The sequence below is a fragment of the Lagopus muta genome, chromosome 6, assembly GCF_023343835.1.
Source record: "Lagopus muta isolate bLagMut1 chromosome 6, bLagMut1 primary, whole genome shotgun sequence".
NCBI classification, from domain to species: Eukaryota; Metazoa; Chordata; class Aves; order Galliformes; family Phasianidae; genus Lagopus; species Lagopus muta.
This window is the reverse complement of record NC_064438.1, coordinates 5,042,045-5,067,924: the sequence shown is the minus strand read 5'-3', so window position 1 is coordinate 5,067,924 and position 25,880 is coordinate 5,042,045. Positions and strand designations below refer to the sequence as shown.

General features: G+C 54.8%; 2 protein-coding genes across 2 annotated transcripts; one reads left to right on the top strand and one right to left on the bottom strand.

Annotated features, from left to right (window-relative positions):
• Nucleotides 1-1,536: 1,536 nt before the first annotated feature.
• Nucleotides 1,537-20,520, bottom strand: B4GALNT4 (beta-1,4-N-acetyl-galactosaminyltransferase 4). Its single transcript, XM_048949372.1, has 20 exons — nt 20,328-20,520; nt 15,308-15,420; nt 13,877-13,978; nt 13,510-13,605; nt 13,162-13,252; nt 12,726-12,826; nt 12,293-12,360; nt 11,903-11,981; nt 10,520-10,586; nt 8,787-8,930; nt 8,443-8,552; nt 8,093-8,193; nt 7,660-7,742; nt 6,079-7,285; nt 4,601-4,908; nt 4,094-4,247; nt 3,237-3,309; nt 2,994-3,147; nt 2,537-2,663; nt 1,537-2,400 (listed from the first exon to the last, which is right to left on the bottom strand). Exons 1-20 carry the CDS (start codon nt 20,476-20,478, stop codon nt 2,286-2,288), a joined length of 3,444 nt encoding a protein of 1,147 aa, XP_048805329.1. The 5' UTR covers nt 20,479-20,520; the 3' UTR covers nt 1,537-2,285.
• A 1,846-nt stretch (nt 20,521-22,366) lies between these two features.
• LOC125694660 (dispanin subfamily A member 2b-like) lies at nt 22,367-23,714 on the top strand. Its single transcript, XM_048948211.1, has 2 exons — nt 22,367-22,680; nt 23,218-23,714. Exons 1-2 carry the CDS (start codon nt 22,468-22,470, stop codon nt 23,416-23,418), a joined length of 414 nt encoding a protein of 137 aa, XP_048804168.1. The 5' UTR covers nt 22,367-22,467; the 3' UTR covers nt 23,419-23,714.
• The last annotated feature ends 2,166 nt before the right edge of the window (nt 23,715-25,880 follow it).

Below are 25,880 nucleotides of genomic sequence, written 5' to 3'. Positions count from 1 at the left end.
TGGCGTGGGGTCGGTGATGCCGTCTGTGCGGTGGTGGGCGTGGGGCCGCGGCAGGGCCCGCCCCGGGAGCTTACCCAACCAGTCCCTTCACCGTTGTTTTGCATGTGTGCTCCAAACCCACTTGCCTCTCAGTCAAGTTTGTGCTTCTGGGGCTTGTGGCAGGGTTTTGGCTCTTCATGGCTCTGCATGATGCCACACTGACCCACCTCCTGGATCTGCTGCCAATGGAGATCCTACCTTCATGATGCTCTGGAAAGCACCTTTGGTCCCTACTCCATGGCCTTTGGCCAAAGTGTCCATTCCAACATATTCCATTGGATCCCCTGTTCTGCCACAGGGAACCATACAAGAAGGGCTCCAAAAGGAAAAGAGGGAGTGGAGGCAGAGATGGGAGGCACAGCCGTTGGGGCAGGAGGTTCCCCACACCCTGGAGGCTCCCAGGGAGCATGTCTGTATGTGTGGGATTGAACAGGATCCCTTTGAAGACCAGATAAGCTGAGAGGAGCATTCCAAACAAGCTAAACCAGTTCCAGGGCCATCGCTCCCAACAGCACCACAGCCAGCACTGGCCGATCCCTTTGCCCACCACCATTTCTTCGCTCAGCCATATAGGGATGTGCTGAGCCACCCGCTTAGTGCTGCGGTTCAACTCTGTCCCCCCCCACCCCGTGAGACCCAACAAGCCCCAGCGTGACATTCCCTCCAGGGCAGGGAGAGCTGCTTGGCAAATGCCTCTCTCTATTGCTCCTTGAAGAAGTGGAGACCTCCAACACTGGAAGAGGCTCTATATCATAGAAAAATAGAAAGCATTAAGGCTGGAAAAGACCTCTAAAGATCATTAAGTCCAACCACAAACCCATCACCACCATGCCAGCTCAATGCTAAGTGTGCTTTGGTGCTGATGGCTTCATTGGGAGCTCCAACGGCAGTTCAGCCCTCTCTAGTGGCTGGAAAAGTTGTGCCTAAGGAGAAGTGGCTTTGGGGATCAAGCCATCCACCCTGCCCAAGACTTCTCCACCCCCAGGCCACCTCCTGGTGTAGCGGGCAAAGCCCTCACCCACAACAAAGTACTTAAAAAAAGCTCAAAAATACAGGGAGCTGGGCAATGAGAGAACTACATGAGTGGCACAGGGGAGAAAATACCCCTGCAGAGACTGACAGAGACTGGGCAAACTCGGAGGGGGGCTCTGGGGACACTTGCTGGGATACTCTCAGGGCTGATAGTGCCCAGCATTGCCAGACCACAGGGTGGTTTTAGCCAATGCTCCTGCAATGGGGCGAGACCCAAGTGTGGGGTGGAGGCTCCCCAAACTCCCTGCAAGCCCGAGCGTGCACTGGGGCATCAAAGGTACATGGCTGCATCCTCCTCCCCTTCCCTGCATGCTGCCAGCCCTCCTGGGACTGCAGCCACAAGGCAGAGGGTGACACTGCGAGAAGGAAATCCCAGTCAAGACGTTGATTTTAATTTTTAAGAATTAAAAAACAAAAACAAAACAACAGAACAACAACAACAAACCCCTCCCCCCCCCCCCCCCCCAAAAAAAAAGAAAAAAAAGAAAAAAAAAAAAAACAGACAGAACTTCCTGAAAACAGCTTCCTACCTCATAATTTCACAGAAATTAGCTTGGAAACATCATTTGCTCTCCCCAGTCCTGTACCTGCTTTGGGCTCTGCCCTTCCCCCCCCCCTCCCACCAGCCCACCCTGCTGATGGGGGCCAGGAAGGGGCTCTGCCCCTTGTCCACTTCACCCAAAGCAGCCAGGGCAGAGCTTTCTCCCATCCAAGGTGACCACCTGGCTCTGGGGGTGCCACAGAGAAGATAGGCAGCCCTGAGCAGATACCCCCACCACCCCAACAGGTATCTGCTCCAGCAGCCCCCCAACAAGGGCTCTGCCCTCCAGCCTGGCACTGGGCACTGTGCAGGGGATGCAGAGCTAGTGCTGGCTGCAAGCTCAGGTACCACTTTAATCCCTTCAGCATCACCAGCAAGACGTGGCCCCCAGCCTTGAGGCTTTGCTCTCTCAACAGCAGGACGCCCACTGCCTGGCGCTAATGAGTTAATAAATTCATTTCTGACTAAGAAATTAGACCCTTAAGAAAAAATCCACCTTCCCGCTTTCACCCACCCTCCCTCCCCATATCCACCCCAAAGTAACCATGGTTCATTTGGAGACCGTGGTGGCAATAGTGCCCTCCATGCTGGACCAGAGGGTTGGGGACATGTGGGCACCAGCGGCGGCCAACCTCTGGCTGTGGTCTGTTAGCTGTGGGCTGGGCTCAGGGTGTTAGTCCTTGGGTGACTTCTTGCTGTGAGCGTTCCACATACCACGCTTGGAGTGGTAATAGTGGTAGAAGTTCCTGAGACGCAAGCGCTCCACCTCCAGCCCGCTCTGAAGGACCCTGCAGTCAGACACATGGACAGCTGCTCAAGGAAATGAGGGGATGGACACAACCAAATCCCTGCCCGTGGATGGGGGTTATGGGGGTTCCCATCACACAAGTGGGGGTACAGGGGTCCTGGTGCCTCCAGCCTCACCTGTCCAGGAGCTCCCAGTCCTCTCCGCCCCAGCGGTCCCTGAACTCCTCCGTGTTCATCCCTCCAACGCGGTCAAAGTCTGACTTGTAGATGCCAAAGAGACCAAAGCCATTCACCTCCCAGTAACCTGGAGGGAGGAGCAGTGAGATCCCCATCCCACCATACCATCACCCTTGGTGCTCCCAGGAAGCCACATCCATGCTCTCACCTCATCCCAATCTCTCCCCCAGTTCTCCCTTCCTACCACAGCTCTGTCTCCATCATTGCCACCTCCTACTGGGGTCCACAGAGTAACACTTCAAGTTCTGGAGAACCCTTGGGCTCAAATCTCACCCCACCAAAGCAGAACAAACCCACCCAATCCTGGCTGTAAACCAAACCCAGCATCACAGCAACACTCAGGTGCACAGGTGATATCTCCCATCTGGAAGGTGGCACAAGGAAGGGGACCGCTCACCATTGGGCTCCCGTGGGGAGCTGCCACAGCTCAGCCTCATGACGATGGGCGCATAGGCCAGCTTCCCTTCCACACAGTGCTTCCGGATGCTGTCCAGGATGTTGGAGGGAAAGTGGATGTGCAGGTCGCACAGGAACACGATGCTGTGCCCATCCTGAGGGTTGGGACAGACACAAATGGGAGGCTCGCAGCCAAGCCACATCGGGAGCTCCAGAAGCCCCAAGTGGAGCAGTGTGTCCTCACCTCAACCATGTCCACACCAGCCTGCAGCCCTGCTGAGCGTTCAAAGTTCCCTGTGCGCCGTAGGTACTGGTAGCTGAGGGGAGAGAGCAGGGCAGTTAGCTTTGGTGATGGGAAGGGACCTTCTCAAGGGGACAAACACTATTTAACACCTTTTGCTGGTGGCATGGACAGCAAGATTGAGGGCACTCTCCGCAAGTCTGTGGATGACACCAAACCATGCGGGGACAGACATGCAGGAGGGAAAGAATGGCATCCAGAGGGACCTCAACAGGCCTGGAGAGATGGGCCTGTGTGAATCTCATGAAGTTCAACAGGACCAAGTGCAAGGTAATGCACCTGGATCAGAGAAAACCCAAAGAGAAAGTCAGGGAACCGGGAGAACAGAAAGCTCTGGGGAGAACAAATAGCAGCCTTCCAGTAGCTAAAGGGGCATACAGGAAAGCTGTTGTGGTCTCTATCAGGGAGTGTGATAATGGGAGAAAAGATAACAGTTTTAAACTGAAAGAGAGGAGATTAAGGTTAGACAGTAGGAAGAAACACTTTACTCAGAAAGTGGTGAGAGACTGGCACAGGCTGCCCAGAGAAGCTGTGGATGCCCCTTCCCCAGAGGTGTTCAAAGCCAGGTTGGATGGGACTTTGGAAAACCTGGTCTAGTGAAAGATGCCAGCCCATAACAGGGGGTTGGAACTAGATGGACTGTAAGGTCCCCCCCAACCCTAATACTCCATGAAGAAAGGGGCCACTTCAAGCCAATGGTTGTGACAGGACCACCAGGATGGCCTGCCCATCTATGAGACCACCAGCACAGGACTACAGTGGGATGTGGAGAGGATGCAGGGATCCTTGGGATGGGTTACCGAGGCAGCTGGGCATCCTGCAGGGCTTTCTCGACATCCATATCGTCGCTGTCAAAGTCCACCAGGATGACGTTGAAGTTGGCATCCTTTGTAATGTCATACAGGCTGACCATGTCTGAGATGAACTGCTGGACCCAGCGCGCCTGGTTCTTCACTGCCGGGCACAGCCACAAACATCCTTCAGACCTTAGGATCCCCACACTAGAGGTCCCAAAAAAACCCCCAAACCAGCAATCGGTCACATTACACCAGATAACCTCAACACTGCTATGGGTCTGGCCTCCCAAGAACCCTGATAGCTCTTGTCTTAGGGAAAGGCACTTGGCAGTACCCCAGCCATGGGCATGTCCCTCAACCCCAATGCCTGACACAGACTGCCTCAAGCCACAGCCATGCCCTCCTGGCTGCCTGCACTCCTTGAATCTGCCAGGAGGATGCAAAATCCCACCAGACAATGCTGTGGGCAGCAAGAGACGTGCCAGAGAGATGCATCCTGCTGTCACCTACCAGGTACCACGAAGTGCACCATGATGTCCTGCTTCCAGCTCAGCTGCAGAGGCCGACACAGAATGGGCTTCCCATAGAGGATGCTCCAGGTGCTTGGCTGGGTCTCGGTGGCCCCCACGGCTGGTCCCTCAGGGTTGGCTTCAGCACTGTCATCCTGCTTGCCTTGGTGCAAGAGGACATAGACGTACTCAGAGAGCCGAACTATCCGCTGGCCCCGTTCTGCTAACTCCAGCTCCAGCAGGTAGCGGTTGCCCCGAGCTGTGTCCCGGCGCTTTTCCACATTAATGATCCTCAAAAGGGTGTAAATGCTGTGGAGGAAGGAGAAACAGGTGAAACAGCCAAAATACAGACTGAGTGGGCCAGCTGTGAGATGGGTTGGACACTGCCTAGCATGCTGCACTCGAGAGGATGGCAAGCAATGATTTATACTCAGGCTGGCAGCCTGTAACAAGCAAGGTCCCCTAAGGAAGGATATTGGCCTCCGTGCCATTCTGTATCTTCATAAATGATCTGAACAATGGGATTGATAGTACCCTCACCAAGTTAGAACAGGATGGCGAGGTGTACATGGCATGAAGTTTAACAGAGACAAGTGCCCACTCCTTTACCTGGAAAGGTATAATCAAAGAGCCCAGCGCAGGCTGGAGAGGGTCACAGAATCACAGAATGGCCAGGGTTGGAAGGGACCTCAAGGATCATGAATCTCCAACCTCCCTGTCACATGCAGGGCCACAATGCTAGACCAGGGTGCCCAGGGCTCCATCCAACCTGGCCTTGAACACCTTTCGGGATGGGGCATTCACAGCCCCTCTGGGCAGCTGTTCCAGCACCTCACCACTCTCTCTGTAAAGAACTTCTCTGACATCCAACCTAAATCTTCCCTCCCTCAACTTAAAACCATTTCCCCTCGTCCTGCAGTTATCTACCCTTTCAAAGAGTTGAAACCCCTTGAGGGTCCAAGGGAGAGCCAAAAAAATGGCCAGAGGGCTCAAGAACCTGTCGTATGAGGAAAGTCTGATGGAGTTGGACTTTTTCACAAGAGAGAAGAAAAGGCTCAGGAAGGGCTCATCACTGTATCACAGCTCTTAAAGAGCAGCTAGAAAGAGGACAGAGGCTGTCTCTTCACTAAGAGCCAGACAGTGAAGACAAGGGGCAACAAGTACAGACTATACCATGAGAGGTTTTGTCCTGGTAAAAGACAAATTTTTTACAGTGAGAAAACAGCACTCACTGGAACCACCTCCCCAGGGACATGGCAGCATCTCCATCACTGGAGGTTTTCAAGGTGTGGTAGGACAGGGTGCTAGGTAATTTCCTTCCCCAGAGGTTGAGCCTGATGATCTTTGGAGGTCCCTTCCAACATGGGCTGCTTTACCACTCTAACTCAATGTCCAGCCCACCTGGTCTCAAAAAGCCAAATGGGGCCAAGACACATCCTATCCTCCCCACTTCCCACCCACACCATGCTGCCTCCCTACCCCCCATTCTTCTCGTTGAGCTTCTCCATGTACTGGGCCACCACATCGACCACCTCACTCTCACTCAGCTGCAGGTTGCCCGAGACGTTGCAGCGCAAGTCATTCCAGTCGGAGCGCAGGAGCTCGAAGTCCACCGAACTGACACTGAACGTCCTCTGCCAGTTGATGGAGTCCTCCAGCCAGCTCTGCGGCAGCTCCCCTGTCTCATAACTGTAGTCTGACACCTCCTCTTCCTCCTCTTCCTCCTGGCCCTTTCCCTCCTGCTGGGATGCTGTTATCTCTGATGTCTTCAGAAAGGACGTCACCCGTGTCCCCTGTGAGCGAGTCACCTCTGAGGAGTTGTAATCGGTGGTGACTGCCATCCTGCCTGGGGCAGTGGTCACATCCTCGTGGGTCTCCTTGCTGAAGATCCCTTCAGCCCCCAGTTCTTCCTGCTTGCTCACCAGCCGCCACCTCCTGTCACCCGCCCGGCTGGTCTTCCTCCTGGCTGACTCTCTCTCTTTGGAAATGTTGCTCAAGAGCCAAGGGGTCCGGTGGCCAGGGGCAGTTCGAAGCTTGCTGGGAGTGATGGAATGCTTCTGAGGGGTCCTGGAACGAAGCTGCACTTTCTTCAGAAGCTTTGGGTAAAGGAACATGTTGGGGAAGGCGGGCTCCTGGGCTGGGGCTTTGCGTTTGCCTGGCTGCAGCCTGGTCACATACACCTTCTCCTGGGCTTTCTTAGGTTTTCTGTCCTCCTTGGATACTACAGACTTGCTGGGAGCTGGTGTTTTGGCTTTGCCACCAAAGATGGGAACAGAGAGGTGAGACTGGAGGCTGAGCACCCCAGCATGCTTGGAGGACACCAGCAGCCCCAGCTCATCCTCCTCACTGGGCTCCTGGGGTAACCATCGAAGCATCCTTCCACGGACTCTCTCCTGCCCAGGTCCTGTGTCCCCATTGCCATGGGGGCCCACAGGAGTAGCTGTGGGGCTGGGAGTGGCAGGGGGCATGTTCCACCTTCCCATGCCGACCTCGTCCCGCACCCGACTCTGCTTGCGGCGGAAGCTGTAGTAGTCCAGGTAGTCTCCATAATCTCTGGTGACTGGCAGAATCTCCTTCCTTTGGGTTTCAGGTACCAGCTCGAGGTTCTTCCTGGCTTTGGGAGGTGGGTCTGTGGCCTCAGGGCTGTCCACTGTATCCTCATCCTCCTCATCATCTTCGAGGAAATCTAGGGAACAAAGACAGAAGTAAGTTTCTCAAGGCTCCCTGCTCTCTGCAGCACTTGGGATGACTTGGGACAAGCAGGCAAAGCTTGTCTCCTTAAGGGGATCAACGAGAAAACTGAGTGAGGGAGTCCCTGAGTGAGGGAGACTGAGAGCTGGCAGGCACTGAGTGATGCTCAGCAGGGATGGGGGCTAAAGACTCCGGTAATTAAGCCCTCCAAACCTTGGCTAATTAACCCCTCCAAGCACATCTTTGGAGACACACTGACGCATTCCATCTCCCATCAGCTGCACTGGTGGGTTGGGATGCCAGGTCCTCAGCCCCATGCCGAGCCACTGAGAGATGCTTGAGAGCTGCCAGTGGGCAGGCATGACTCACTGTCTGGGTTGAGGAAGAGAAATGCTCGCTGACGTGGGTCCTCCTCCTCCTCATCCATCTTCATGTACTTATAAAAACCGAACCTGTGGAACAGAGATGAAAGATGAGGTCCCAGAGATAAGAGAGGGTTGCACAGGGAAAAGGTGCTTGCGAGCAGGCATGTGCATACTGCCATGCACATACACAAACGTGTGTGCAGGGGAACATCCTGGGATGGGAGTTGGGGTCATAGAATCAATAAGGTTGGAAAACACCTCTAAGGTCATCTAGTCTAACTGCCAGCCCATCACCATCATGCCCACTAACCATGTCTTCAGGTGCTATATCTACCCTCTTCTTGAACAAATCCCTGGGAGACAGGGAGGGACTGGGAGACAGCCTGGAAGTGGCCCTTTGCTGTGGACAGGGCTTGGGGATGCATGCCAACACTTACTTCTCCAGGTAGAGCGGGGACTCCCTGTAGAAGCACTTGTTCTCTGTCTCCATGTGAGTGAGGCGCGTGAAGTCATTGGGGTACACAAACGAGAGGTAGACCTGGGGAGCCAAGCACTCCACCATCACCAGTGCACCCAGCTGGCTTCATCCCAGCACCCCAAAGGCATCACACAGTGCTCATCCCAAACCCATTTGGATCAAGAGGGGAAGGCTCAGCTCGAGCCTCCACCAAAAGACACTTTCTCCTGGTTTTTAACCACGTTGAAACATCACAGGCAAACCAAGACCTACTATAGGCGCAAGAGCTTTGGCAAGTTCCCCTCCCAGGCATCACAGAGAGACACTTACAAATTGCAGGCCCTGGTAGCGGGCGATGGGGAAGTCCTTCACCACGTAGGTGGGGCTGTAGGCACAGGGCACCAGCACATTCTCCACACGGGACGGCTCTATTGCAGGGGCTGAGGAGAGGCAGGCATGGCTCAGCCCAACCTGTGCCCATCCCACGTTACAGTTTGTAGCCCAAACCATCCTAAATTGCCCCCAGAAGTGATGGCCTTCACCCCAGAGATGGGCAGAAGGTAGGGAGGATGCTCTGGAGCATCCAGGTCCTGCCTTCTTCGTTGAATCAGAGTAGTTTGGGTTGGAAGGGGCCAAAGAAAGTCGCAGAGCAGTGGGAAGTCCCAACCACTTACTGAGGAAGAAGGTATCCCTGGGGTCAGACTTGAGCATGTCAGCCCCATGCTCATCCCATTGTGCCTCCCAGAGGTAGCTCCCACTGTGGCTGGCCAGAGACTGCGGGATGTGCTCCACATGGTTCATCTTCAAAGTCGATTCGTCTGAGGGAGGAGAGGATGATGGCTGAACCCCTTGGTACACCACAGGACTCACCCTCTGGATGAGGGAAGCCCTGGGGACCCTCCAAGAGGCTGTGGGGGAGGATCCTAGTTGAATCCCACCACTCAGTATCAGTTCCTGTATCCCCCTGACTCAGCAGGGATACCCACCTGGGACAAAAGGGATGCACCCCCAAAAGGAGGCACGTGCGCAAACACATGATCTGTGTCCCCAGATTGTGTCCCACACAGGGAACAGCATGTCCCATAGGCCCCCGGCTCCTGGGAAGGCAAACCCAGCCCCTCCAGCCCGCCTGCAGGCTTGCAGACCCTGTGACTAGAATCATAGAATCATAGAATCACCAAGGTTGGAAAAGACCTAAAAGATCACCCAGTCCAACCGTTAACCGACTAATGAGACAAATGATTATTGCTATCAACTAATGACACATAGGAAAAGGGTACAGGCAATCTCAGCCAGGATCGCCAGCTCCCATTACAGCACTGCTCACTACAAACACAAGAGGTGGAAACACTCAGAGGCTTTGGCTCCCAGGGACACAGGGATTATGCCTTGGATTAAGCCTTCCCCTTCGAGCCTCAAGTAAATACAACATGACCTTGGTTCCTGTCCTTCTCCCATTTAAGAATTCGGGTGACACACTGTCCTTGGCTATTCACCAGCCCCCAGAGTGCCACTAAGGGAGGCAGGTCACCATGCCCTGGTCACCTTGGTCCCAGGTGGGGCTGCCTGTTCCCAGTATTCAGAGACACTGCAGGGAAGCAGGCAGATCCCAAGTGCAGTACCCAAAATGCTCCTTTGCGCAATAGGGACATGCTGGAGCACGGGGAGACATGGGACACGTTCCATTGCATCCTCAGCAGCCAAATAAGGAAAATGCTGGAGCAAGGGAAGGGGCAGAGCTTTAAACCCACAGGATAGGCACTCAAAAGTGGTTTGGCTTCACCCTGGGAAACGCTGCTGGGCTCCAAGGGAGCTGGCAAGTGGGAGAACATCAGTGCTGATGGATTGCAGCTGGGGGAGAATTTATCTGCACCTCATCCACCTCCTGCCCATCCACCCCTCTTCTCCCCATTGATCCCTGCGTGTTGCTTCAGTGACACCTTCCAGGGCGTGTTTGATGACCAGTCCTTATGCGCACTGAGCGCCAGGGCAGGGCCCATCCATCATATTCTTTCTTGCTGCCAGACTGATGAAGGGGCAGAAAACAGAAGATCTATAGATTTAATTAAATCCCATGCCATCCATTCCCACCTCCATGACAGCTCCTCATAACTCAAGGCCAAGGAGCTGAGCTGCTTGCCAAAGGAGCCAAGCCTTGTTAGCAAGTAAAAAGCTGGAGAGCAGCAGCCACAGGAGCTGCATTTCTGTGGCACACCACTTACTCATCCCATTTTCAGGAGGGCTGCAGCATCACCCCTACCTGCTGCAGCCTCATTCCTCCTATCCAGCAGAAGCCCTGGGGGGTTTGGACCCATCTTCCCTTGCATCTGGTTTCAACCAACATTTTGAGCCCAGGTGAGTGCAGCATGGTAGTCTGCTGGCTGCCAGCACCTGAGATGGTCCTTACCTGTGTACAGAGAAATGTAGGAAGAATCAATCACTTCGAACTTCAAGCTAGGGAGGAAAACTCGCCACTAGGAAAGAAGGAGATGGAGGATCAGTGGGAGGACGGGTCCTTCTCCACCCTCAGCTCCCAGAAACTATCCTCAACCCAACATCACAGCAGTGGAATGAGATGGAGGGCTGACATCTCCAAGCAAAGGTCCAGACCTATCTCGTTCCTTAAACTGTAGTGCTCTGGGCTTGTTCCCTGCATGGCTGGAGAAGGGAAGACATCCAGAAGTGAGGCTACACTCTGGCTGCCACATATCTCAGACCCATGTAGCTCTTCTGGGCCAGGCAGCAGCTTCTTCCCAACCAGCATTCATTACCAGGGCAGCACAAACATAGGATCAAGACCCTGACCCACAGCTGCCATTCACTGACCCCTAAACCACCTCCTCCTTCCCCTGCCTCTCTCCAGTGCTGCAAACCACTCAGACCTGTGCTGGCAAAAGCAGGAATGGGAACAGACTGAAGCAACCCCCTGCAGATCTCTGCTGCTGCTTTTAGAACTCCTTCAGCTGATTTGGAGCACATTAACAACAACAAATATGCATTGACTTCAGAGGGTCTTCACAGCTGCCTGCACTGATTTGATTGCCATTTAAAAGCATGCCCCAAATGGATGTGAGCCTTTGTACAGACAAGCCCTTACATACCCAGGGCAAGGGAAGCATTAGGGTCCTTTGTTGTCTCTCTACGAGCACCTGAGAAGCTTCCCTCCCTCCAGCAAGAAAACATTTCCCCCTCTCGTTTATTTTTCACATCAGAAATTCAGATCTTATCAGCACTGCATGCACCCAGACAGAGCACTCCTGAGTGCTGGGGAGGAGAAACACAAGAAAGAGGAGCTGTCAGCCTCTGAGATGCTTTGCTAGCACAAGTCTGACTCCAGTGATTAATGAGTGTTTGGGAGAAAAGAAACCTTTGCGAAAGAGCCAACATCTTCCCCTCCCAAAAAAAAAAAAAAAAAAAAAAAAAAAAAAGCCTGAGCTCCTGAGAACAGCAGGGCTGTGCAGCCAGGTGGGCAAGTTCAGATCTGAAATTGCTGGTATCTACAAAGGAGAGGTGGGGAAAGAAAAAAGGGACCTGAGGCAGTAGGGTGGGCTAACAGCTCTTCAGGGCAGCAGTCAGTATCCCGGATGGTACCTGTCTGTTCCCATCTTATCCACGGTCTGGGCTCCTCTAAAAAGGGACCTTACCTTCCTGGCCAGCCCAATTCTCCATGAACATGGCAAAGGGAGAGGAAAAAAAAAAAAAAAAAAAAAAAAAAGGAGGATGGGACTAGCCATGGAGAGCTGCTGATCAGAAACAAGCCTGGAAGCAGCACAGGGGGATATTTACTCACGCCAACTTCCACATGGTCCGAGCCTCGGTCGTCTTGCTTATGGAGCAGCTCAAAGTAGTAGCGCCTGGACGACATAAGGCTGCACAAGAGGGGGAGAGGCTGGGTAAGACACATTGCTGCTACTGCTGCCAGGGCAATGGGGTGGAGTCCCTGGACCCCCAGTGTCAGGGGAGTCATCTCTGGAAACCATCTCTGTCCTGCTCATGTGTGGCTAAAACTTCTTGGGGTAAGGAGAAAGGCAGGATGAGAGGGATATCTGCAACTAGTTCTACTGTTTTAACAGAAAAAAAGGAACCTTAGCCCCTAACTCACGGCATCCAACATGTTTAAGGCATCTACTAGTGTTGGGTGTTCTGGGAAGGGGCTTGGCGGGATCAGTGTGGAACTTACCGTAGAGGCTTGGAAACCTGTGAGCTGAATTTGGTGAACTCCCCTGGAGCTGTCCACTCGGTACCCAGCTGGAGAAAGGAAAAATGAACGTCTAAAAGCTGCCAGCTAAGCAGGCACAAGCCCAAACCCTGCCAGACAGACGGAAAGAAGCTCTCCTCTGCCTCCACTGGGCACCATTCCATGGGCAGAAAGGCTCATCAGGCAGGACAGAAGGCTCCACCCCAGGTTTTCCCTTGTCCCCCCCTCTGCTGGCACTCTTGGCACCGGAGCTTGTCACCAGACACAAGCAGCAAGATTCCAAAAGCATTGAAGTGTGAATCAAGACAGTAAGTTTTCCAGCTCCCCAGGAAAATCCAACAGCATACATTAAACCTCCCACCTTGGGACAGGAGCATCCCCAGTGCAGGGAAGTCTAGAGGGTGAATGTGCATACCTTGCCCACAAAGGCAGCCAGCCGTGAGTTGGATGGGCTCTCATCAGAACTGAGCCAGAACTCCGAATTGTCATCTGATGCCACAGAAAACTGGAAATCTCCTGAGGACAGCAGAGAAGAGATATACAGCAGTGCTGGTGTCCTGGGCTGGCTGGATGAAGGTAACAGTGTTTCCTTGTGGCACGAGGAAACGGAGGGATGGATGGACCTGGTAACATGGTGCCATGGACCCCACGTTCTGCTCTGTTCTGGATAGGACTAGTGCTTCAGCTTCATTGAAAACAATGGAAGAGGATCTCTGCTCCAGAGAGACCCTCCTGCCTGGGAGCCAGGGACTGTCCAACACTCCTTCTGCCCTCACATGGCCCAAGAAAGGGGAGAGGGCAGCTTTCCCACACCACTGCAAGGGGAGAAAAGGCCCAAGATCTCCACTCACCATCCTTGAAAGGGTGAATGTAGCCAAAAATCCTTAGCCCGTAGTTCTTCCACTTGGGTGACACCGCCAGCTTCTTCACTGTGGTGCGGGTCTGGGGATGCAAAAGTACAAACAGTTAATACCTTGTGCCAACATTATCCACCTCTCATTCTCCTGGGGCTTTGTACCCCTAAAACCAGAGGGGTCATAGAGGTCCCATCGCTACCCAGATCTCTCCATCTCTGCCTTGAAGCCTGGCTGGCTCTTAAGGCAATTGCATGCCCCAAAGGGAACCCAAAAACCTGCATGCCAGAGAGAAGGATGAGTGGGCCCTCCCTCCAACCCACCACCATCGGGTCTGGGACTCACATGCGGAAAGAGTGGAAAATGGAGGTTCTTCCTTAGGTGCCTCACAGCTCCTCCACACCAGTCCTCAAAAACATGCAGGTTCGCTTTCCCCTTGTACTGCAGAATGAGGGGAAGAAGGGAGAGATGTGCAAGTCACCTCCCAAGGACAGCATTAGGGCCAACCCTATGCTCACATCACCAAAACCCAGTGGATAATCTTCCTCCCACTGCTGCGAGGGCACCCTTTTGGTTCCCAAGCAGGCTTACGCAAGGACTGTTCCCCTTCTGGATACAACAGCAAAAGCCCAGCCCCACCATCACCCATCCCGTTGGAACCAGGAGGAAGACGCCACATGATTCTTCCCCACCCCTCAAAACCATGATGTACCTTCTCATCCCAGGGCAGAACCTGCTTGGTCAGGTTGAGTTTGGGGCGCCTGGTGGCTCGTGAGCCTCTGGAAAAGCGTCCGTCCAAATCCTGTCCATCATTCTGCCAAAGAAGCAGGAGATGGGAGATGAGAGGTGTGGGGCAGCGGAGCCACAGCCAGCACACTGCTCAGATGTGCTTGCAGGACACTTCCTCATGCCTAAATACCTCATTTGAGATGCCAAGCATTTCCAAAGCAAGGGGAAAGCTTTCCAGGCTGAACGCAAAGGAAAGTGGGGCACCTCGCTACAGAAGAATGTTGGCAAGGCATCCCAGAGAGCAGGGCTTCAGAATGTTCCACCTCAACTTGTTTCCCATTCTCTGCCGAAAGCGCTCCTGCTCCAAAACAGCATGCTTGCTGTTCATCCTAAATGCCAGACTGGCAGGCTATAGGAAAGGGACTATTTTGAGCTGCATTTCCAAAAGAGCAGGAGCTTGGGCAATAATGTGATCTGTACTTCTGCCTCCAGGCAGAGGCAGCAGGGTGCCTCCCCACTCTCCCTCTTCCTTTAAAGGGGATTAGATTAATCCGATCACTTGTGTCTCATAATTTAGAGGGATTTGGGGAGCAGTCACCTGCCTCCAGCTTGCTGAAGAGGAAGAGTCAGGCTGTTCTGGAGAACCATGGCACAAAGCACAGCCCATTACAATGTGCAGCGCAAAGGAAATAATTAGCAAACTTTTCCTAAATGATGTCACTAGTGTTCTGGAGGATGGGAGTGATGCTCTTCGGAGGCATTGTCTGGGTGGAGGCGTAATTGTGCTCACTGGGAAAGCAAGGGTGCAATTACAGCCTCGCTATAACATTCCAGCATCAGGGCTAGAGTATCCTGCAAGCAGGTGGGGACACCACAACAATAAAAGATGACAAACAAAGGACCAGCAGTGCCAATAGCAAGATCTGCAGCAATGCCCAGCTGGGGCTCAGAGCACACCAGGAATAAAGCTTCTCATCTCAGTTTTTGGTCTGCAGTTGTTTGCTCTGGATTCAGGGGCTCTCCACTATAAGATAGATGTTGACAAATGGGACTGAGTCAAGAGGAGGCTCCTAAGATGGAGCAGAGGACACGGGAAAGGGTGGCTTCGCCCAGCAAAGCAGGACCTTACTGCCATGCATAACTAAGTAATGGATGCAGATCGTGGCAGACTTCTCAGACAGGGCAAGAGGCAGCAGACATGAGTCACAACGCTGAAAGTTTCAACTGGGTGTCAGGGAATTCAATTTTCACCATCAGGGCTGTTGAAGAGAACCAAAAAGATTGTCCACCCTTGGATCCACTCAAGGCTTGGAGCGCCCTGCTCTACTCAGCCACATGTTTGTAGGGAACACGGATCAGGAACTTTGACAGATGTCATCCCACCTTGTTCCCACCACGGCTCGCTCATTCCCACCTGCTCCTCCTCGTGGCTCTCACTGGAGTCCTCGGCCTTCCTCTGCCGTGCCACTGCCTGGGCCACTGCCGGCCGCCTGCCAGGGTCTGTCACCTCCCCCAGCCGCTCCCCATCTGCAATGCAAACACAGGAACTGCTGAGTGAAACCATGGCTGCCTCCTCAAGCCTCACCACCACCAGATGCTCCTGAGCCTTTCCTGAGGCTGCAACAGAAGAGGACGTGGATAGCCCTGGCTGCAATTCCCTTCGCTACATTCGTACTAAGCAGCTTGCAGCGGCTCATCAGCATTGCTTTTCATTACTCTTCTCACAACAGCCCTTTTACGTCAGATAGGATAAGCTCCTGTGGGACCTCAGCTCCCCATCCAGCTGTCGGGACGGTGCCGAAGAAAAATTAGACCAAGCACTGCAACATCACAGAATATCCCAAGGTGGAAGTGACCCATCATGACCATCAAGTCCAACTCCTGGCTCCACGTATGGCAACCAAGAGTCAAACTATCTAAGAGCACTGCTTTCTTGAGCTCTGGCAGTTCAGGGCCATCCCACTGCCGTAGGCAGCCTCTTCCATGCCCACCACAACCTCAAAAGCAGAATGGGATGTGGCAGCTCCCCAAGGGGGACTCTATGCCAAACCCATAGCCCAGTAGGAACCCAGAGGCAGAGTTGGGTTCCTATGGACAGCAGGAACAGTAAGGCAGGGGTCAATGAGACTCTCCCATGTTCTTCATCATCTCACTTGACAGTTCTGGGGAGCTCCTGCCTTCCCCAGGACAGGCCTGGGGAGCCTCCATACCCAGCAGCCTCCTGATGTACGTGCACTGATGCCATTAGCATTCGAGCGGCCGCACAGCCCGCATCTCCTTGGAGATGGCAGCACAAATCCCATCCTCAGCGCGGCTGCAGAGCGGGAACAGGAAATTAAGCTCTAAAGCCCCCTTATTCTGCTCTCTGCCATTATTCAGCCCTGGCAGCCCCAGCTTTCTGCTGGCAGCTCCCTGCCTCCCTCCCATGTCTTCAGACCCACATCGTTCCTCCCACAGCCCCGTCTCAGCCTTGACGGGGATGGGGAGTGTTGCAGGAAGGAATGGGACTGGATCCAGCTTGAGACCCCCATCGGCAAGAAGGAAGCAGAGCAGCAGCTGTTCCTACATCCTCCAGCCCACCCTGGAGACAACCGTGTCAGCCAGAAGAGCCCTCTATGGGGACACCACAGCAAGAGATGTTCTTGCCAATGCTTTCACCTGTACCCCTTCTCTGCCATTACACATCTCCTCAGCAGGGATGGGGTGTGCTCGGAGAAGTGGCTGCAAGCCAGGAGGAGAAAAAAAGCACCAGCAAAGCCACAGAAGAAGGTTTCCGCAGCAATGTTTGTTCTTCTGCAATTCAAATACTGGATAGGAAAGTCAAGGGCAGTCTTAGCCCAAAAAAACAAATGCTAATCAGCCCGGCTGCAACTGAAAATAAACACCCTCTCCTTGAGAAAGGGAGGAAAAGGCCAGCATCACTACCAGCAAGCAGCAAGTTGAGAATGAACCCTTCTCATCTCACCCTCCAGCCCCAGAGGTCCTTTTCCCCTCCCCAAGTCCCGCTGCTTTCCAAAGCCAATGCCGCTGGAAGCCCAGCCCAACAGCAGGGACAAAAGGCGCTGCGGAGCGGTATTGTTTGGCTCCTGGTCCTGCAGCCAGGCAGCAGCAATAATAAAAGGCTCCTGCCTGCGAGACGCTGTCTGGGGAGGAGCATCCCCTCTCCTTTCCCTTCCCCAAAGAGTGCCAAACACCTGGGTGCTGCCAAAAATGCAGCCCAGCACCAAATTTCTGAGTACCCCAACCAGGTGGGGTTCAGGGCAAATAATATGGATATAAAATACTGAGTTTGCACTCAAGCCCCTGAAATCTTGTGCTAGAAGCAGAATGCAGTTCCTAAATGCCTACTGGGTGATGGGGTTTGGTTCTGCAGTCTCCAGGCCTCCAACCAAACTGAGGGATTAGGGGGTTGGTTGCACCCCAGAAGTCATTAGCACTCAGGGTGAAGGATGCTGCAGCCACCCCATGAGTGACCCACATCCAGAGCAAGGCAAATGGGAACAGGCAGATGTAGCCTGGTACTCCTGACTGACAGATCTCCCCACAGGGGAGCATCTGCTCTTATCTTCCCAATCCTGCAGCAAAAGCACCCTGCAGAAAGGGAGATGCCAAAGCAAGATATGTCTTCCTCAACTCAATCACCATCAGCCCCTTCTCTATCCATCCTCAAAACATCAGTACATTGGGCTGTGCTGATTACCAAAATCATCAAGGTGCCTTCAGGGCTGGATCTTTCCAGGCTGATCCTCTCAGTCAATGAGTTCTCTGGGAAGCAGCAGCTCAACCCATATGGGAAAGATGGGGGACATGAAAAAGAAACCAGCCAAAGATACCAACACCAAGCCCTGTGGTCTAACCACGCTGGTCCTCCAAAGCACCCCATTTCCACCGGTCTTGGGTGCTTTGATCCTTTGCTTTTAATTTAAATTTAGCATCCAATCCAGCAGAGCCTCCCATAAGGAGGTGATGAGGGGAACATATGCACCCCCCCACAGCCCCTGCCCCACACCTCCCTTCATGTCGCAGTCATCAGTCAGCAGCCAGCTCCCATCAATCTCCTCGTCCAGCCCAAATCCCTTCCATTCTGCCATTGCCAAGGCAACAGGCACTGAAAAAGGGGCAGCTGAGCTCCTGGCCACAGTATCTTTGATGGCTCAACGAGGACTGAGTGTCACCACGCAGCTGGAGACATGGTGACTTCCCTCAGGGACAAGCCCAGGGGTGAGCACCACCCATCGCGGAGATGGGATTGCTGAAACCCACCAGTCATAAACACGAGCTCTCAGCCCCTCCAGACACCACAATGGGGGAAGCAAAGGGATAAATGAAGTGTAATGCATTCACTCAATTATCCAGCCTTGCTGCCATTCCAGCCCCACGGCTTGGACCTGTGCTGTCACGTTTCCCAGCTCCGTGCCACTTTGTTCCCCAGCTCCATAGCCCTGAGACAGCCCTGGCTGCCCAAGGACAGGGCTCGCTTGTCTGCCTGCCGCCTCCTCCTCCCCTCCCAGCAGCTCTTGGCAGGGTGGGAGTGCTCACAAAGAGCCGATTCAAGGCAATAAGGACGAGGGCTCTCTCAGAGAGAGGCTGAAGGGGAAACCGAGCAGCCCATGGATGGCACCACTGCCCCTCTGCATGGGCCACCAAAGCTTTTCAAAGGGCTCTTGTCTAATCCTCTCCCCTACCTGCACCTCTAAAGAAAGGAATAAAGGCACCCAGTGTTGCAGCACATCAGTCCGTAAGATGTGCTAGGGGTGCCATTTGTAGTCCCAAAGCCATCAGGGGAGGGATGGGCATGGCTCCAGCACCCTGGTGCTGGACGGGCTCCAGCACCCTGGAGAAAGTCCCAGAGGAAGATATTGAGGTGTTGGCAACTCCCCCTGCACGGCTCCCCAAAGGAGCTGTGGGTTCCCCATCCCTGGAGGTGCTCGAGGTTGGATGGGGCACTGGGCAACCTGGTCAACAGGAGGTGGCCCACCCATGGAGAGGGGTTGGAACTGGATGGGATTGAAGATCCTTTCCAATCCAACCACGATGCAATTTATTATCTCGGTGCCCCACAAGCCAGCGCTGCCCCTGCTCACATTACTTTGGAGAGACCACTGTGTCACTCTGCCTGTCAGCAGCCCCAAGAGATATTTCCCAAGGCACGCACCAGCATCTCACCCTTGCAGGTGCCACCAAAGCTTTCCCCAAACCTACATCCCAGACCATCCATCAGCACTGGCAACAGCCACATGTGTTCAGTCACTGCTCCAGGTGGCAGGGCCAGCCAGGCACTCTGCTAAGAGCCATTTTACATCATTGCTATCATTTTTTTCCTCCCGTTCTTCCTCCTTTTTCTTTCTTTTTTTTCCCTTCCCACCTGGCATGAAAGCATTTCCACCCCATTGACTCAGCACAGTTTCCAGCTGGGAGAACACCATAATGGCCTCATTATTTCAGACGAGGAACCTGCATGTTAAATTAGGCAGAGAAGGGTAATTATCTACTTGTAGAAGATAAGGGAAGGGGGAGCATTTTATCAGGGACAGAATGCCAGCATGCTTCCCAGCCGAGTCACTGACCGCACTCTCCACGTGAGCAGCATCCAGGCCACAAGGACACCATAGGGACACATATACCCAAAAACACCCCAAATACCCTCAAGCGCACACCTTTTGGCCTGGCCCCCCACCTTACTTCTTGTCAGGAACTCACACCCAGTGCTTTCTGGAGGCTGAAGACACATCAGCTCAGTGCTGCTCTATTTAATGAGTAATTAACCTTTCTGAGCATCCTCTGGTGGCTGACGCAAGGCAGGCAGCATCCTTCACAGCAGGGCATGAGGTCTTTGACACCCTTTGGGTTCTCTTGCACAGACAGCCTCCATCCACCTCTCACTGTAGACAACGTCACCCCATCCCTACGGGACTTGGGACCAGGACACGTAGCCACATCTCCAAGTATCTTTTATACCACTGAATGGAGAGAGCCCAAACTCTGGAGCACAGTCCTCACCCAGCACATCCTCCCTCCAAGCACAATTTCCCCCTCTGCTCCCCAGATACAAAGGCTTCCCAATGATCTTCAGTGAAGAACACAAGCAGAGCTCCTCAGACCAAATCCCATTCCCCATGTCCCTCCTTGGCACCAACCCCATGGCACCCGCTGCACCACGAGGCCCAAAATCTGCAGGCTCACACTGCTGTGCCAACTTCAGGTTCCGCACTCACGAGATGTGGCCGGCTCCCAGATCGCCCTCACTCCCTTCAAAGCCACCCAATTCAACTGCCAACCCCTCTTACATCCTCACCATCAGGGTGTGGACCGATGAGAAATGGCTTCTAACCCCCAAGCCCAACGCGCAGCCCGCCCCACGCCCCGAAGTGACCCCACCGAGGGATGGAGCGAGCTCCGGGGGTGATCCCGAACTCCAGGGAAGGGGGGCTTACCTCTGCCGTAGGTGAAGGGCAGGCGGAGGGCGCGGCCCTGGCGCTCCAGGCTGATGTGCAGGTACGTGAACCACGCGGCCGAGGTGAGCAGCGCCAGCAGCAGCAGCAGCTTCAGCTGCTTGCGGATCTTCTTCACCGGGAGCCGCGGCATCACCGCCCGCCGCCGCCGCCGCCGCGGCCCGCCGCCGGCCTAGCCCCGGCCCATCGGGCCCCCCTCCCCCGGCCGCCCGCCGCTACGGGCCGGCAGCGGGGGGGCGGCGGCGGCAGCTCGCGGCTGCCTGGTGCATCGCCGCCGCCCCGTCGCGCCGGCAGCGGACACGGCCGGGCGGCGAATGAATGGAACGGCAGCGGCGGGAGCGGAGGGTGGGGGCGCGGCGCCGCCCGGGCCGAGCGACGGGGGCGTCGGCCAATAGCCACCCGCCGGGACGGAGCTTCGACCAATAGGAGCGCTGCGGGGGCGGGACCGGAGGGGGCTCCGCGCGTCGCCACGCCAACGGGCCGGCAGCCGCGGGCCGGGCCATAGGGGCGGCGGGGGGGGCGGCTTCGGCGCGGTCCCTCCTGTGTGTGGGAGCGGCGGTGTGAGGCGGTGGGAGGGACGGAGCTGTCTGTACCCGAGGGGGGCGGCGGGTCGGGTGACACGAGGGGCGCGGACCGGCTTGTAGCCCATCGCCCCCCGGAGCGGGTTTGGTACATCCCTGCGTGCCGCGCCGAGGGGCTGCGGGGCCCGGCCGGGGAGGGGGGAGCGGCCGCGGTGCGAGCTGGGATCCGTTCCTTTTCTCTTTCCATCCTCTTCCTATCTTATCTCCATTCGCTTCCCAACCCCGTCCCATCCCAACTCTATCACCATCCTCATTTCTACCCCCGTCCTGTACCCATGCCAACCCATCTTATCTCCAGATTTTCCCCTCCCTATCTCATCGCCAACCTAGTCTCTATTTCATCCCATCCCAATCCCCATCCCTTCCCCATCACATCTCCATTCCCGTCCCACAGCTCAGCCAGGCTGAGACCTCCCACAACTCACTGCACTCCTGCTGCCCAGCCTTTTCAGAGCAAGTGAAATTTTTTCTCGTCCTCGCTGCAATGCGGGACTAGGAACGAAAACAGAGGAAGAATTCAGCAATGAGAGAAAAAAAAAAAAAAGAAAAAAAAAAAAAGACATCTGCAGCTGGGGAAACTAGAGGGCACCCGTGCTCCAGGCTTCACGTCCCCGCCGTGCTCACAGGCGGGTGCAGAAGGTTAATTGGCTCATAATTAGGTGCAATTTAGATAACTATGCAGTGCAGCTCGTATAGCTGTCCCACCGGCTGTGGAATCTAACTGGACTTTAGGGGAATTCATGTTGTTGTGCCCAGGGAGCAGCACCCTACGGCCTCCCCCCAGCACTTCCCCAGAGCTGGATGTAGGGCTGAGCTTTGGCCTCCAGTGCCTTTTGGGACAGCCTTAGGAGAGAGCATGAGGAACGTGGGGGGGAAAGGAGTCCCAACACCATGGTGTGAGGGCCATGATGTGGGTTTTCTCCATCAAGTGCCTAGAGAAAACCATAGGGGTTGGGCTCCCAGTCCATGGGCTCCCATGGGCTGCCGTGTGGTGGGGACATGATGTACGGTTTCCACCAAACATTGAGCCCAACCTCAGGGCTCCCAGTACTACATGATGGAGTCAAAAGGACAAAATGTAGAGTTTTTCCACCAAGCACCCAGGCTTGATCACAGGGATGGGAGCCCTATTGCCTCTTGACAGGAACACAGTTTAGGATTTCTCCATCAACTTCAGGGTAGGGGTCCCAGTGCCCTATGGTGGAGATGTGATATAGGGTTTCTTCACCAAACATCCAGGCTCACCACTAGCTACGGGAACCCCATTGACACACGCTGGGGACACAGTTAAGGCTTTACCTCTCTGACGCCCCTACCTCACTACTTCTCTACCAGCCCCGCACCCCACAGCCCGACCTGTGGAGGCCGGGTAGGGGACACCTTCGGGGCCGGCGCCTGGCGTTCGCAGGGGGCGGGCGCCCCTTTTTTCCCTCCCCCTCGCTCAGCCCTCCTCATCACCGGGCTGCAAGGAAACGAAACTAGCTCTCTCCATCCTCCCCTCCGGGCGCCGCCCCCGAGCCTCATAGCCCCCGAGCCCCAGCATGGAGCGTGTCCGCACTCCGGGTCCGGCGATTCCACCGTACGAGCCCCTGATGGACGGGCTGGACATGGAGGGGAAGACCCGCAGCACAGTGGTGACGGTGGAGAACCCCCTGGTGCCTCCTCCCCGCGACCACTTGGCCTGGTCGCTGTGCACCACGCTGTATGCCAACGTCTGCTGCCTCGGCTTCCTGGCGCTCGTCTTCTCCGTGAAGGTTGGGGAATGGGAAAGGGGGGGGACGGGGGATGGGGAAGTGGTGGCATCTGGAGAGGAATGGGGGGGGGGGGGGGGGGGAAGGGCGGGGGACGGTCATGGAGGATCCCTGTGGGGCTCACAGAGCTCCCCGATCCCAAACAGAACCGTGGAGCTCCAAAAGTCCCAGCCATGGGTGCTCCGTGGACCCTACAGAGCCCCGGGCCTCAAAAAGATCCATGGAGCCCCCAGATCTCTGCTGCCAGGTTGCCCCATGGACCCCAGAAAGACCCAGGGACCCTTGAACAGACTCATGGTGCCCTCAAAACCTCCAATCTCAGGGCACCACGTGGACCCCACAGATCTCCAAAAGCCCCTACTGGGAGGTGCCCTATGAACTCCATCAAGCCCCTGACCCTGGTGAAACTCATACATCTCCCAAGAAACCCTGACTCTGGGGTGTCTCATGGAACCCACAGGCCCATCATCACCAGAGGGAGCCCCATGCCAGGGAACCTCTCCTACCCAGCCCCATTGACTCTCCTGTTGGTCTCCCCAGTCCAGAGATCGCAAAGTCCTGGGTGACTACAGCGGGGCGCTGAGTTATGGCTCCACTGCCAAGTACCTGAACATCACGGCCCATCTGATCAACATCTTCCTCATCATCCTCATCATCGCCCTGGTTGCCAGCGGCACCATTGTGGTGGCCAACATCATCAACCACCACCAGCAACACCCCGAATTCATTGGACCCACTTAGTCACTTAGTCCATGTGCAGAGCTTCGCTTGGGGCCATGCTTTCCTTGCTTCTTCCAACCCCCTCTCCAGTCACCGTATGAAAAAGCACCTCAAGACTCGCCTTGCTCTGGCAGGAACCGACAAAAACTGGCTGTAGGAATGGGAACTCCCAGACTTTGCTGCTTGCCACCTCACTCTGCCTTTTTGCTATTGCTCTGAGTGCCTGTAAAAGCCCTTAGGGAAGCACCTCATCAGTTTGGAAAAAAAAAAAAAAAAAAAAAAAAAAAAAGGCACAATAAAGGTATCTTTCACTTTTTTCTCATGGCTCTTCTTTTTTAGAGGATGGGGGTGGGAGTAGGAGAGCCTCCATAGCGATGCTATTGAACAATTTTCCCCTTTGTCACCCTCTGGAGCATGACAGGGATTACAGAATGATTAAGGTTGGAAAAGACTTAAAAGATCATCTCATTCAACCATCAACCCATCACCACCATGCTCACTAACCATGTCCCTAAGCTCCAAGATGTGACAGGACCCAGCTGGGTGAATCCAGTTCACAGGTTTGGACAAAGTGGACCACGGCAATGACAAGGGAACAGGGGTGAAGCATCCCCTACCCTATCTCTGGTAGTATGCATGAGTGGGCTTCGTTTGGAGATGAGGAAACTGTGGGTGGGATGACCCCGTCCCAAACTCCAGTGATGCTGTGCTTCCCTGAAATGCTTTGAAGGGAAAGTGAGATGACGATACCTCTTCCCTTCTTCCTGGAGCTTTTCAATATCACAACGCCACTCCCATCCCAGCTTTGGGGTAAGGCAGAAATCACGCCTACAGCTCCAGCCACGTCCAAAATGACCCTGGAAAGGCCCCAAGCACCCGACCAATACTCCCGGACAGAGCTGACCTGGCAGGGGTTCAGCTATGTGCTTGGCCTGGCTTCCTGCTCCCCAGCTCTGTAAGGGCTGGGGCCCCACAGAGCTGGATGGAGAAAGCCTTTTTCTTTATTTCCCCTCGAAGAACAATGACTCCTGCCAAGAAGCTGCACTCATGAGCAGGACGTCCTCCTTGCAAAACACAACAGCCATTTGTTGCAGGATCCCTGGCAGCCTCAGCTGGGTGAATCATTGATTCCTACTCTTCTTCCCGTAAAAGCAAACAGACATGTGCTGGATCATGCCCTCCCTGAGCACTCCTCTCCTCTCACTCCATCCCCACTGGCCCCACCAGGATTTAGCTGAAATCCCCCCCAAAATCATTTTTTAAAATGCACCTCCCTGATCAGTTGTCACGTGCAAAACCCAGTACATTCCACAGCCAAAAATGTGACATCCTGTCATCCCAACATCCCCTGGGGAGCACATCCCCAGCCCCAATGGGCACCATAGGGATTTTCCATGCATGGACTCTCCCTGGGGCTGGGCACCAGTAGGCAGATGGGGGCATTAGGGGGATGCACGGGCAGAGCAGGGGTGCTCGCAGGACACGGGGGCAAATCGTTCCTCCTCCTGCAGGAATTGCTCCAGGCTGCTGGCAGGTAGCCAACGAGCCTTGAACTCCCTGCCCTAACGGCAGAGGCAAGAAGGGAGCAGGCAGCAGGCTCGGCTCCCCGCATAACCCACCCCAAAAGACCTCCAGCAGACCCCAACCTCACTTTGCAGACTCTTTCCCCCCTTGCAAGGAAAGCCACCCCTGCATCTTTGTTTCTCACCCAAACCCTCTGCTGCTCAGCCCCTTAACTCTGCCCACACCCCCAGGACTTTGTCACCTCAATGTATTCCCATCCCATCATTTGTTTGGATGCAAAAGCAAATAGAGGAAAATGCACAGAGGGGTGGTGATGCCAGCAGGATGTTCACACCAAGCTCATTAAGATAAGACAGCAATCAACCCCACTTACAGCAAGAAGGACACCTGCAGCTTTTTGGGGGCACAGCTGTGGGTTGCTGCTGGAGTTTGAGCACAAAGCCAGATCCGCAATCCCCTCCTCTATTCGCACCCTTTCCCCTCCCTTCCAGCCTCTCCACTTAATTACCACTGTGACCTAATGAACCTCATTAACTTGAGAGCATGCCAGAAAAAGAGCTGATAGCTTTGGTATGAGCAGTACTGGGGAGCACTTGGGTTTGCACGCAGGTGGTCTTCACAGTGGGCAGCTGCTGCTCCAGGCACAAGCCCTTGTCTGAGTAGGCCTCAAAACCCACAGCTGCCTTCATCCCATGTGCCCCAGGGGTCAAGTGCACCCCACACCCCCCCCAGACACCTGCCCCAAGGGACTTTGTCCTGCGCCATCATGCCATCCTTTACACCGCAGCTTTCAGATCACCGTGCCCACGCTGGCACCGTGGGCATAAACCAATTCCCAACATCTCCAAAGGGAGTTTGTCCCTGGTAGGATGAGAACTGCCCACGCCCCGGTGCCGGGCGGGGTGTCCCCACCCCAGCAAACCCTTCTGCTCACCTATAATAGGTGAGGCTGTAAGGGC